The 15,202-nt window shown below is 32.2% G+C and overlaps 1 protein-coding gene across 1 annotated transcript; it reads left to right on the forward strand.

Moving 5' to 3' along the window:
- The first annotated feature begins 10,708 nt into the window (after positions 1-10,708).
- LOC127076824 (probable membrane-associated kinase regulator 1) lies at positions 10,709-12,132 on the forward strand. The gene has a single exon (XM_051018613.1). It carries the CDS (start codon positions 10,826-10,828, stop codon positions 11,894-11,896), a length of 1,071 nt encoding a protein of 356 aa, XP_050874570.1. The 5' UTR covers positions 10,709-10,825; the 3' UTR covers positions 11,897-12,132.
- Positions 12,133-15,202: the final 3,070 nt, after the last annotated feature.

Below are 15,202 nucleotides of genomic sequence, written 5' to 3' on the forward strand. Positions count from 1 at the left end.
AATCAAATTGGCCTTTAACATACTCTGCAGTGCTTGGGTTAAAGTCATATTGATCTTGGTAAACTGTCTTCTCGACCTGTCTTGTCTGTGTTGGAAGTTCTGAGATGGCGGTGCGGCAATTGTAACTGCCCCAACAGTATGGTCACGATTCTTCTTGTTATGCTTCCTCTCACTGTACACAGCATTTGATTCATTCTTTCCCTGATAGGACTTTTTGGTGCTTGCAGAAGTAGCTGCCTGTATCTTTCCACTTCGAATGCCGCTTTCAACCCGTTCACCTGTCAAGATAAGTTCAGTGAAACCTGACGAGGAACTTCCCAGTAGATGGCTGTAGAATGGGCCAGTCAGTGTACCCATGAACATGTCCACTAACTCTCGATCAGTCATAGGGGGTTTGACTCTGCCAGCCAAATCTCTCCACTTTTGAGCATATTCTTTGAAACTTTCTTTAGAGCCCATAGTCATATTTTGTAGCTGTAGCCGAGTAGGCGCTAACTCAGAATTATACTGGTAGTGCTTGTAGAAAGCTGTTGCTAAATCAGTCCATGTGCGGATGTTAGAGCTCTCAAGCTGATAATACCACTCTAACTGTGTGCCAGACATACTCTCTTGGAAGAAATGGATCCACAGTTTCTTATCAGTAGTGTGCGGCTGAATCTTTCTCACATAAGCCCTTAGATGCATCTGAGGACAAGAGGCACCATCATACTTAGTGAAAATGGGAACCTTGAATTTGCGGGGAATGACCACATCAGAGACCAGACCCAAGTTTTCGAAATCCAGACCGGGCACTTTCTGCCCCTCCATAGCTAGCATACGTTCTTCCAGCAACTTGTACTTATCATCCTTCGGAGAGTACTGTTCATGTTCATAATCTTCATCGTCGTCCTCAGAATTGACGAGATTAGGATTCTCATCTTCCGAATCATTCTCGGTCTCTTCTTCTGAATCCTTCGGAATTCTAATCTTGACTCCTGTAACCTGTCCCTTAAGCCTTCTCCCCGGGTTGATGTAACCCACAGGTTTCTGGTCCTTCTTCTTCTCCATCAAAAGAGCTTTCAGTTCTTCCTGCCCCTTAGATAAGCTCAGCATCATTTCCTGGAATTGAGCATTCTGGGCCTGGAGATCTTTGACAGTTTGTTCGAGAGCCATTGTTCAATCTGTTTGAATCTGCTGGAATCTGTTGGAATCTGTTTGATAGGAAAATCGTGAGAACACTGATCCTTTAGAATACCTGTTATGCGATGCAATGCAATGTATGAAATGTTTTCAAGGACTTTCGGGATTTAACTTTGCATAAACTAACAAAAAGAGCTTTTTTTTTCTTTTCTCTTTTGTTTTTGCTTTTGTTTTTGTTTTTTTTTGGCAGAGTTAAATCCCTAAATCCTTGAAATGGTTAGTACAATGCCATGATGTTATGATGTTATGTTGTTAGATAAATAACAAGCACAAGCAAGTCACACAACAATCATTCCTAGGTTTTAAGGCTTGCGTGAGTTCCATAGGTAAATACCCTCCCCACTGAAGTTTGGTTGGTTCAACCTGTCTTAGAATAGTAACCGGGTTCTAGAAGGATCTCAAATCATTGACCTTTCCTTAAGTCCACTTCAGTGCAACACCAAGTGGTTGACCGAAGCTTCCCTAAAGTCCAATCTCAAAGAGTGTAGTATCGAGTCTCAACCAACTCCAGTCGGAACCGAAGCCAGTTATCTCACTACTTTCTAATGGCCAGGATGAGTCAATTAGGGTTCTAAAGGTCTGGTTAATGCTTTTATGACACCACGCGAATGCCAAATATTTCCTCAACTAACATGAGGAACATCAGGACATCCAAAGTGCCACATTAACCGTAGCCATCATTTTGACCATTCCAGTATACGCCGGACAGTCGCGATGATCTCTTGCTACTTACCTAAGGTACACTAGATCCGGGTGTAGGATCTTTCACTCAAGCATAACATACCCAAGCAATCCCTTAAAAATAAATCAGACAAATTGAATAAGTGATCTTGTTTTTAAGGTAACCTCTCTTTTTAAGGTCCCCAGCAGAGTCGCCAGTTCTGTCATACGGTGAACTGGACTTTTTGTGGTTTTAATCGCAATGTCGCGGTTAGCAAGAGTCGCCACCGACTTTTCTTTTATCCAATAAGGAAAGGTGGAAAAGAACAGGAAAAACCTTAATTTAGATTTTGGGTTCGGGAGGTACATTATACAAAGGGAAGGTGTTAGCACCCTTTGTATCCATGGTTATCCATGGGCTCTTAATTGCTCGATCACTTATATTATTTTTGTCTAAAAAAAAGTGTTTGTGAATTGTTTAGAAAAATTGTTTTGAAAAGAGAATTTAACTTTGTAATGATTCTTGTATGAATGTATACAAAGTGATTATCTCGTTTAGTTTTGAAAATTGTTTAGAAAAATATAACTCGGTAATGATTCTAGTATGAATGTATACCAAGTGGTGATTTTCTGAAGGTATTTTGAAAGATGTGAGGTGTGAAAAAATGTTTTAGGTTGTGAGCCAGCAATTAAGAGTTATACCGACCCAAGGTCTTTATGAGTATTTCCTATCCTTATGAGGGTAAAACTGTCCTTATTATTGAGAAATAAGTAGTTTTATCCTTTGGATGTAAAAGGGTCATCGTAGGGTCATCGATTGGTCATTGAAGGCAACAGTTACGAGGATACCTTAGCATTCGAAGGGACTATCATCTTTTAACCGTAGGCAACATCGGAGGGTCATCGAGGGACAAAGTTGTATATTCGAAGGCAACATCCGAGGGACTATAATTTATTTTATGATGATTTAACCGAAGGGTCTTTGCTAAGGGTATCCCCACGTTCGCGGGACATGACCGTAATATCGTAATCGTAAGGCAACAAAGAGAGGTCCAAGATCACTTATTCAAAGGCAAAGTTTTACAATTAATTATATAATTAGGATGAAACTCCACATTAAAATTATTAAAAATAATATATTAAAAAAAATTAATACATTAGAAATTAATACATTAAAAATTAATTTAGGGTGAAACTCCACAAGGGTATCCCACAACTAAAGTGGAATACCTAGCCAATAACCTTTTCCTGGGATATGCGAACCTTTACGAAACTCAAAAAAAAAAGAAACATGTCAGAACACCAAATCAGGATGCAATCGAAGATTACACCGGAGAAATATCACAACAATAAATAGGATAGGATAAATAATGCATGGCTATGATAAAAACATAAAAAAAACAGACTAGAAGAATCAGGTACTGTCTCGTTCGCCTCTGCCTCGCCTAGCGAAGGCCACGGATTTTGAATTTGAAAACAGCCCCATGTTAGGAACTTTGAATTTTATGGCATTTTATCACAGGAATAACATGGTCAAACATTCAGGGTATTCAGGCATATTTAAATTCCCATACGAAAGCAAATTATATATCAACATTTAATCATGATGCATTATATATGTAGATATGGCCAATTGAAAGTATAAACAATAGAGATACGCAAACCTGTTTGCCAATTCAAGGTTGAAGGGATTGACCACTTGTAGTATCGGAATAAGTTAGGCAGCGGGAATTGGACGGCGATGGCTTCGGTGCAGATGGGCTGCCTTTAGGGTTTCTTTACTCTGAATTCTCCGGGTAGGCAGGGTTCCTATGCCAAAGTTTCTATCCGTCCTTCTCTGTTCTCTCCCTTTCTTTTTCCTCAAGGTTTTGTTCCAAGGAAACCTCAGAGTGTTTTGCTTCTCTTCCTTCTTTCTCCAGTGAATCTCCCAGTGTAAACTCCAAGTGTAACTCCCCTACTGAAACTTATAGACTAATTTCGTGGGTAATGGGCTTGGAATGAGGGAGACCCAAGTCCAAAATAATTTGTTATATTTTATTTATTTATTTATTTTAATTATTTAATTAATTAATTAATTAATTAAAAAAATTTTTTTTTTTTTTTTCGTTTTTTTTTTTTTTTTTTTTTTTTTTTTTTTTTTTTTTTAGGAAAAATGATGGGTAATTTTTGGGGTATGACAATGCTCATGTACAAAATTGGGGAAGAAGATGAAAAATACTAATTAAAATCCAGAGAAAAAATTAGTGACAGATTTTTGTGTCACTAAATCATTCACAAATTTAGTATAAGCCACATGATTCAACATCAACATCATATAGTCAGAATGATTGACTTTGACTAATAAAATGGACGGAAATGATTAATGTGATCCAATTTGCATAGTTAAGAAATTAAAATGATCTTTTTAAAAGTTAAAGGATCAAACTAGACATTGAGTCAAAGATAAGAGGCAAAAAAAAGTATTCAACCTATTTTTTTCCCTCTTATAATTTGTAATACATATAGAAATTACTGGTGGACAAATTTTAACCGCCGAATTAAAACTGACAGACTCATTGTTCTTTTTGTGTAAACGAACCAGGTCGGGTGTCAGGTTGATCTAGTTGCTTAATTTGGATAGTATAAGATTGCTTCGATCAGACTTAGATGATTATTTTGGACTCCTCAAAAATCGAACTCAATCGAACTCAATTAATACTTATTTTTTTTTAATTATTATTATAGAGCTGATCGATTATAAAAATGAGGTTTATAATATTGTGGATTATTATCATTTTTATAATTTAATAGTAGCATTGTGTACTCATTATAATACAAGGATATGCAATAATATATTTTTAGTGTTATTTAATTTATGGTTCAAAGTATTATAATGACCAAATTAATATTAAATGATATTAGAAACATTATCAAGTAATGATAATTTTACTTTTAATAATAAAAAAATATCATATCCGATCTTATTTATAAAAGAAAATTTATTTTTTAGGTTCATTGAATAATCAATGTATCTAAATTGTATAATGTATCAGATACATTGATTATTTAATGAATCTAAAAAATCAATTTTTCTTATAAATAGAATCTGAAAAAATGATTTTTTGGATATTGTAAAATTTTGATAGTTTTTTTTTAATTAAAAAGTAAATATCTATGATTTTTTTTTATAGATTTAACTCAATAAATATTAAACCGGCTAAATCTATATGATTTATCCACCAAACCAACTTAATTGAATATTTGAAAAACTGAAATTATATCGATTGAAATAAGACTTTTAGAAAGAAATTGTAATTTATGTCAAATTTAAATTTTGAGTTGAATATCTTGGCATGACAATGGGACGGGTCGATGACGGTTTTTACTTTCCTCAAACCCAAACTCAAATCCCTGTTTCCCGTCCCAAACTCAAACGGGGATGAAGAATTAAAACACAAACTCGTCCCAAATGGGTTCGGGTATCTCCGCTCCGTCATCATTCTTTTAGTAAAATCAATGTTTTTAATAGAAATATTTATTTTTTCCAAAATCAAATTACATTACAAATAAATAAAACAACCTGGAAAAATTTCATATATACATTTCAAATATTTTAAATAATTAATACAAATAAAAATATCAAAACATTTGTCACATATCTAATATTCCAAATTATGAAAACTAAATAATAATTTACATTATGAAATAAATTGTGCGAATTCGGAGACGGGTCTGGGATGAATACTAGTGTCCTCACCCAATCAAAATTGATTTTCTCCATTAACTTCGAGACGGGTCTGGGATGAATACTGGTGTCCTCACTCAATCAAAATTGATTTTCTCCATCAACTTCGAGACGGATTCAGATGGATATCCGTAAGTGTAAGTATGAATTATATTGTACTAATATCTATGAATATGGATCCATTGTTCATCTCAAATAGAAATATAATAAAAACATTTTTTTCTATTCATGGAAGGAACACCTAAAGTTTGAAAGAAGTGCTAGATTCCACGAGGAACAAATTCCTTACAAACAAAGCATCATATAGTCTTCCCACAAGTAATGCCATGGATTATGCTGTCAAAGCATATGCCCCCTTGAGATTGGGTCCAAATTATCTGACAAATAACCAGGTACAACAAAACAAAACACATACTATTAGTAATAACATTAAATTAATTACTGTTTTTTCTATTCTGTTGAAGAAACAAGACAACTGTAATTTTTAATTACTGTACTAAACTAAATGCCTGCCGTCAAAAATCACACTGCTTAGCACTAATTGCAACGTTAAATTACTAGTACTATAGGAGGCCGACACATTTTCTCACACATGTTTGGGTTTCCTTATTTTACGTATAGGGCACGTGATACCATCTAACACATGACCAGACCCACTCACTCAGATCAAAGACGTTTCATAAACTCCTCCCATGTGAAACCCCCTTTGTTTCATAAGGCATACATGTGATTTTTTCCCCCAAACTATTCATTTATGACAATAATAGTACACCGGACACTATTCATTTATGACAATAGTACACCGGACACATTAAGGCTATGTTTAATAAAACTATTTCATTCTAGTTGATAGTCGGTACTTGATAGTTGATAATTGAAAAATCTCATTAGTTTAGTGTATTAGTTTTTTTATAAATAGCATAATAGTATTTAATTATTGTATAATGCAAATCTTAATTAGGATTAAAGATATTATTTTCTATTCTATAACACTTGTAATCTTGTTTTAAAAAAATAATAATAAATAACCATTTATAACAAATTTCATTATGCTCTTATTGTTTTCTTCTTTTCTACTCATGTGAATTTCTTATCGATTAAGAAATCAATTATACTTTATAATTTCAGCATCGTTTTCACAATAAATTGATGCAGTGAGCACGAAGAAGGTCATCCATCCAAGTTGTTTGTAGAATGAGTGCATGTTCACACTTTCACATGTGACATAAAATTTCTCTATAAACGTTTCAACTCCTTTTAAATTGTCAACAAATATCCAAAAGTGAAAATCTTATAACAATGAACATGTCATCATCTTTGTTATTAAGATTTAAATAGTGTGTGTATGGTACCTGATGTTGAACTCAATCCTCCCTTCCGCATTAAATGTATGTGAGATATTAGACCGAACTCTAGTATGATCAAATGGTAGTTTCTTGGTTTGATAATTCAACATGACCTTAGCATGTCATTGAAGTCCGTTCACATGCTATAGTCGGAGTATGGTAAGATTGTTAGCATGTTGAATTGGGTCTGTTTGTTATGCACAATTGTTTAAGTTAACTTGTTCTCTAAGTTAGCTTGTGTAATGAGCATGTGTGAAAAAATCCATTAGTCTAGTGTGTTAGTTTTCTTATAAATAGCATGCTAGTCTCTCATTATTATGTAATTCAAATTCTAATTAGGGTAAGAGATGTTATTTGCTATTCTATAACACTTGTAATCTTGTTTCAAAGAGAAAGTAACGAATAATAGTTTATAATCAATTTCATTGTGTTCTTATTGTTTTCTTCTTTTCTACCCTTATGGATTTCTTACCGATCAAGAAACCAATTATACTTTGTAATTTCGACATCGTTTTCACAACAATGTCCAAGACATCTATTTAAATGCTTGTCAAATGTCTTTGTAGATAATGACTCGACAACATGCCTCCTAGCTTCTCTACCCATTTCTTCTGCTCCTAGGGGATCATTAATAAAGTTATCCATTACTGAATAATTCTTTTGTGGTGTAGGGTTACAAAGGAAGTCAGTTACATCATTCTTGACCGATTCCACGTGACTGCAACTATTACATGCCATTACAAGTATATAAGCTGCCAATGCTTCCAAAAAAAAAACAATGCCAGAGTGCTCATTCTATATCAAATAGCATTACGTGAAAATTATGTTTCTGCATTCAAATTTTATCCATTTTCAACAATCATAATTAACAAGATTCCACATACCTCTGGCGTGTAAAAGACACATGCATTCCGAAAGAAGAGTATTCCTTTCATTTGTAGAGCAATATGTGATGCAATTTATTTTATCAGAGACCCCTTGCTTTTAAGCTAAATTTGTAAGCTCTTCTAGGTACTCCACATTCTCCTTCAAATGTTTATCAAAGCCACCTGAAAAAATGTGTGACAATAAATTTTCTACTATCAAATTGCACAGGTACACAATTGTTTCAAAATGAAATAAATGAGAGGTATCGGTGGTTCAAATGTAAGACTGAGCTATTATGTAATAACAATTACATTTATACTTATGGCGTTTATATTTCACAAGTTATGGAAGGTGGGGCCTTTGGTTCAAATCTTGAATGAAGGTAAAGAATTTTGGAATTTTTCTTAGAATTTTGATGACCTTTGTGATGAACATATACCATTTCAAATGCCACATGTATGAACATATGCCATGTTAGATGCCATGCGTGCAAAAATAGATGTCGTTTGTGAGAATTAGGCGGAAAGAACATAAATGACGTTGTTTGATGTCAAGGGTTTTAGCCACATCATCCGAATCTCCAACATAGATTTCATCATCAAAATACCAGACATGAAGAAGAATATTGTAATTGTATCTGATTTTATGAGTCAGAGGGTGTAACACACAAGCAAAAAGGAGCAGCCTAATGGATCATCTTGTTCTACTTAAGTGGCTAACATAACATGTTTATCCCTAAGGTACAACCTCATTATATGTCCATAAAAAACTCAATCCACAAATAAATATATGGGCATCTCACCTCGTGTCACACAATAGTACCAATCAATTTACCATTTTGAAAGCATCCAAGTAATCTATTGTGAGCATAACTAAAGAACCATTTGCATGTCAGTTTCTCAATATTTGTTGGCTTTATGTAGAATGACCTCAATACCACCTGATATCCCGACCCAAATTGAAAATCTTTGAGATATTTGCCACATATTTATCCACTTATTTCTTAACAATCTTGAATATCAAACATATCCAAATAAAACCTACTACAATATAATGTATCCCACCATCAAGTTTTAATAACGATGTCAATGGTGTGAAAACTAGAAACTCTGTCAAATACATAAGACATATTTTTCTTAGTCATAAGTTAACTACCAGAGTGATGTTTATAAAATATCACTTGCCACAACAAAACCTTCTCAACACAGTCCATCTAATATACGTAGGACTTGCTAACCATTTCTACAACACAATGTCTCTTTAGAGAAAGATTTAAAGCACCTTAGAATATTGTCAAATTCAAGCACAAAGAAAGTTTTAAAGAACATGGTGGTTGACGTGAAGGGAGTGACTGATACAAGTGTTTAATCCTTCAAAACCTTCTTTGTATTTCGATTATACGAGGTCACTTCAAATGATCAACCACTTTCACATCAACTGTGAAATGTTCATGTGTAATTTTACGGATCAATTGTATGATGGATTGAAAAATCCTTATTGAAAATTAAAATATTTAACTTTTTAAAAGAATAAATTTTTATTTGTGTAAAAATAAAAATACTTTTTTATTTATAATATTTAAAGAGAGTATTTTTAAACCACTTCTTATCAAATATCTTTATTCTTAAAAAAAAATATATATTTTTATTCACATCAATTATAAGTCACTTTATAATTTTCATGCAACAATAATTTATTTCTCCTTCTTAATATACCCTATTAATTCCTCTTTATTCTTCAACTTATTTTAATTTCTATTTCATTATATATTTCATATATAGTCAATGAGTTGTTGTATTATAGGTGTATTCTTTTATCCATATAAAATAACTTCTCCCTCCTGTCTCATGATATGATATACGTCTTCTTTTTTATTTACTTTTATTTTAAATTATTTATTTTTTGAAGTACCGATATAATATTTTTTTATTAACTTATTTTTATTTATTATATTTTAATTAATACAAGTATTATACTACATATTATTATTCATAAGATTATTTTAATAAATAATGTTGATTTTACAATTAAAATAAATACAACTAATTATTATTTAAAAAAGTAAAATTTTTAAAAAGAACATCTATGATATGGATGAATATATTTTTTAATTTAAGTAAAATATTCAAAAAAAATTATAATTTATAGTCGATCCGGGGAGAAAAAAAAGAGCTTTTAATTTTTCAATTACATTAATAAAAAAAATTAATTTAATAAATGTTATTTAATTTTTAACTTTTACCTTTTCTTACTATTTTGTTGTCAAAAACTATTTAAAATAGCTCTTTAACTTAAAAAATTTAATTTATTATTTTTTCTTTCATTTATATCCTTATTATTTTAAGAAAAATATATTATTATTTTTTAATTTATACCACTCGTATCATTAATGTTATATATATATATATATATATATATATATATATATATATATATATATATATATATATATATATATATATATATATATATAAAGTCTTTTAATTTAATTTAATATTTTATTTTAGTTTTTTAATTTTTAATTTTATTTTTGTTATCTTATTTAATCATTTTTATCAATATTTGATCATAAAATAATGTTAACTTCGTATGACATTGAATTAACACAACTAATTAAAATTTTAAGTCATTTTGAAACACTTTTATTCTAAATAAATCATTTATTATAGAAGGAGGGCTACTACTAGTTATCCCATCTCCATCATTATTTAATTTTAATTTTACCAATAAAAATAAAAGTTCAATCAAACACATAAATAAAATAAATATTAAAAATTGAATAAAAAGCATTAATTTTATTTTATAACGAAATACACGTAATAGTTTATGGAAAATTGATCCATATCAAAATTACTTTGATTCTTTAGAACAATTAATGTTTTAAAATAGAAGGTCAAAAGAGCATTGATGACCAATAACTAACTAGAATTTTTAAATACACATCTTCTATTCATCCGTTATAAATGGTAGATTTGAGTAGCATCTCTAGTTTTAGGCTTTTTAGCCCCCAACCATACCATACTGTAGTATACAACACCGCAGAGTAGTAATGTATGATGTAGTAGATCACAAAAGAGACGAAATGGGAAAAAGAAAAACCAGCAGAACAAAAGAATCAAAATCACACACACTACCTTCGTCCCCATCACACTCATTTTCATCATCTTCTTCCTCTGATTTCGAATTCACTATCTCCATCTCACCTCGCAAATCCTCCAACCATCTCTGTCCCGCAGATGAACTCTTCTACAAAGGCCAACTCTTACCTCTCCATCTCTCCCCTCGTATCTCCATGGTCCGTACTCTTCTCCTCTCTTCCTCCTCCACCTCCTCCGCCACTTCCTCCTCCACCGCTCCCCGTGACTCCACCGGTAGCACCAACTCAAACGATTCCACCTCTTCTTTCATCAGTGACCTCGCTCTTTTCCCTGACTCCTGTGATTCCTCTCGACCAAGCTCTGTCACTGAAGACGACGAACTCAAACGTCTCCATCACAACAACAACAACAACAACAGATCCAGTTCACAGTTGAAGAAAACCAACAAGTATTTCTCTCTCTCAAGATTCTCCTCTGTTTTCCGTAGAGAAACCGTCGTAAAAACCAGAGAACGAGAAACCGAAACCGAAACCGAAACTAGTAATATCATTAACAACTCTTCCATGAAACGAATGAGTGTTACTGCAAAAGAGGTTATTCGAAAATACTTCAAGAAAGTGAAACCATTATACGAGAAACTTTCTCAAAAACAACAACCAACGGAAGAACTTACAACAGCTACAAACACAAATACAACGTTAACGGTCATGTCTCTGTTATCAAAAGCAGAGAGATCTGAGAAGGAAATGAAGAAAGAAAACGCGGGTATGTTATCTCATTCGTTTTCTGGGAATTTAAGGTATCCAAGAAAGAGAAACTTCGTTTCAAGCTGTCCTTCTTCAATGAGATCTTCGCCAAGTCATTCTGGTGTTCTTTCATCAAAAGGTGTTCTTCGTGATTCTTCTTCCATGGAAGAGTTGCAGAGTGCTATTCAAGGTGCTATTACTCATTGCAAAAACTCTTTGATTACCAATCATAAAACACTGGTTAGTACTAATAATAACCATATTAATCTTATCTAATCTAATTAGTTACTAGTACTATAAGACTTGTTGTAATTTGTTTTATTATAATGTTCATGTTCAAAAAAAAGGAGAATCTTTTTTGTATTGTAGAATCTGACGTGGCATTGAATTTGCATGTGACTGAGTATTAGATTTGGAACGTGTTTTTGGATTTTTAGTTGGTTCTTTTTTCTGACTGTTTTTTTGTTGTACTAGTATTTGATATATCAAAATATTGATTTAGATTTTTTTGATATGAGAATATGAAAGTATATGAAAGTATAGTAGTTGTAATAAGTGTGACGTTGATGTGGTACAGTGATGGTAGTAATTGCACTGCAATGCAAAAATGGCATTATATGAATTGGAGTTTTGTGTGAATTATTATGGTTCCACCCTATGTAACGTTACACAATGAGCTTGTGGAGATTTCATTTAAATAATGATGATGATTATTAATTGGAGATATATAAATGCAAGTAGTACTATTATCTGAAAATGCATGTGCATAATAGATTGAAAGGGACGTTGTATTCAAGTTAATTAAATGTGCATTTATTGGATAGTTGAAGAGGCATGTAGTGGGAAAATTCGGGTATGCTTCCTTCTTAATGTCGGTAGCTTGTTTCTTTGAATTTCCCCTATGCTAGTTTTTGGTAATGTCTTATAATAACTCAATTTAAATATCTTTGTATTTTCTCTATGCAATTTGTTTTATGCTGATTATGTTGGATTTTAGTTGATTTATGTTGAACTTGTTGATATTGAATAGGTACTAGTAGAATGTAAATTGATAACATAAAAGTAGGTTAAATAATTAATTTGAATTTAAAAAATAATTAAGGAGACAGAACTTATATTAGAATCAATACGCACGATATGCGAATTTTGGATATTGATAACTCACGCAGATAGAAAACATGACTTCCATGGAACAAAGAGAGTAAAACTCAATGTGTTTTTTATTATAAATCATTTTGAAAAAATATTTAGTACTATAATATAAATTATTTTATAATATTAATAAATTATTAATATTTTTTTTATATTACTCTTAAATATTTATTATTATTTTTAATTATTTTATCTTTTCAATATTATTAATAAAAAATGATTTTATAAAACCTTTTATAATTTCTCTTTCTTATATCATAATTATTATATTTTTTAATACGTGTGAAAAATAAATATTATAAAATAATTTATAATAAAAAATAGATGGAGTAACACATTAAAAGAGAAATGTTACAAAATGAGAAAGTGGTGAAAAATATTATACCAAGACCTAGGCTCATTAATTAGTAATCCACTAATTACTAATCTATACCTTCTATATTTCTACATATTCTCCTGCAAGCTAGAAGGAACGCACAATACTTTCAGCTTTGACAACATTTCCAACTTGAAATGGTCGACAGAAATCAAAATAAAAAATACAATAATAAATGTCAGAACATACCAGCTGCATCAAAGCCATAACCATTTATTAAATTTGTAATAGTCGAGGTGCATAACTCTAAGAAGTCTTCGAGTTACTCTTGGACCTCATCAATCCTCTTATAATGTTTCCACAACATTCACTCCAAAAGAAAATAAGAAAAACTCCATTCTTCGGAGTAAATTTCCATATGCCAAACAAGGCAATACAAGTTTAACCATCAAGTAGAAACCTCAACTTAAAGTTTAATCACTCGAAAGAAGCAACAATCAAACACTTAACCATTAAGTAGAAACCACAATTCAAGACTTAGCTACCTAACATAAGTGATAAAGTCTAGCCATCATAAGGTAGAAGCATATCAACAAAGTCAATCGAGGCACAAATTTTGACAATAAATAGTACAAGTTAGTGCTTGAGACACTTTTAGTGAGGAGAGAAAGAGAGAATAAGAAAATAAGGATTGTATTATTAAATTGAATTTGTTTGAACAAAGTTGCACCGACTTTGTCTTCCTCTCCATACTTCTCCAACTTCAAATTTGGTTTGATATGCGAAGATGAAGAAGTCGAATCATCCATTATGAATCTCTTGAGTATCTCTTTGACATACTTTATTTGATGTAGCACCATACCTTGCTTAGACATTTGAAATTCCATGCCTAGGAAGTATGACAACTTTTCCAGATCCGACATTTCAAATTCATTTTTCATCAGCTCTTTGAACTTTGACAAGTTCTTCAAGTTACTTTCAATTACTAGTAAGTAATCAACATATAAGCAGATGATTATTATATCTTGTGCCATAACCCGAACATAGACATCATACTCATATTTTCATTTGATGAATTCCAATTCGACCAAGTATGAGTCGATCTTCTTATTTCATGCCCTAGGTGCTTGCTTGAAACCATGTAGCGCTTTGTGTAACTTGTATACTTTTCTTGCTTCCTCCTGAATCACAAATCGAAGAGTTTGTGTGACATACACCTCTTCATCTAAAGGTCCATTCAAAAGTGTTAATTTTACATCTAAGTGAAATGTCGACAAACCTTGCTTACATGCCAAGGCTACCACTAGTCGAACCGTTTCCAATCTTGCGACACGTACAAAGACTTCAGAGTAGTCGAGTCCTGCTCGCTAAAGAAATCCTTGAGCCACCAATTTCGCCTTATGTCGTGCTATTGAACCATCAATATTATGCTTCAACTTGAACACCCACTTCACTTTGATGGTTTTTGTATGTGTTGGCAATTCGACCAACTCCCATGTGTTGTTTCTTTCGATTGCTTGTAACTCTTGGACCACAACAAACTTCTACTTCATATTTTTTAAAGCCTCACTATAGTTGATTGGTTCAACACCTGCAAGTAAAGCAAAATGAACTAGTTCTCCATCTGTTGTGACTTCATCATCACCAACCACTTCATAGTCTTGAAGCTTGCTGGACGAGCTCTAGTTCTTCGAGGTCTCTTACTTGTGCCATTCATAACCTCTCTGACTTCGACTATGTCTAGCATGTCCACAATAACTTCTACTTCAACTAGAATATTGATAATATCTTCGACTTCGACATCATTACTTGCTTCATCGAAGTCATAACTCATCAATGGCTTGTCAATTGCATTACTAGAATTCCAATCCCAGACAGAATTTTCATCAATCATAATATCTCGACTAATCATAATCTTCTGATTAATTAGATTGAATAACATGTATGCTTCAGTCTTATGATATCCTACTAGAATCATAGGTAAACTCATGTCATCAAGCTTCATTCTTCTAGCATCAAGAGCATACTTGTAACACATAGAGCCAAACACCTTTAGATGACTCACTGATGGTCGTTTGCCATTCCACACTTCTTCAGGAACCTTATTCTTCAGC

The sequence above is a fragment of the Lathyrus oleraceus genome, chromosome 4 (genome assembly GCF_024323335.1).
Source record: "Lathyrus oleraceus cultivar Zhongwan6 chromosome 4, CAAS_Psat_ZW6_1.0, whole genome shotgun sequence".
NCBI classification, from domain to species: domain Eukaryota; kingdom Viridiplantae; phylum Streptophyta; class Magnoliopsida; order Fabales; family Fabaceae; genus Lathyrus; species Lathyrus oleraceus.

Excerpts from the sequence above, each read along its gene's own strand:
- LOC127076824 (XM_051018613.1), top strand. The coding sequence starts at position 10,826 with ATGTATGATGTAGTAGATCACAAAAGAGACGAAATGGGAAAAAGAAAA.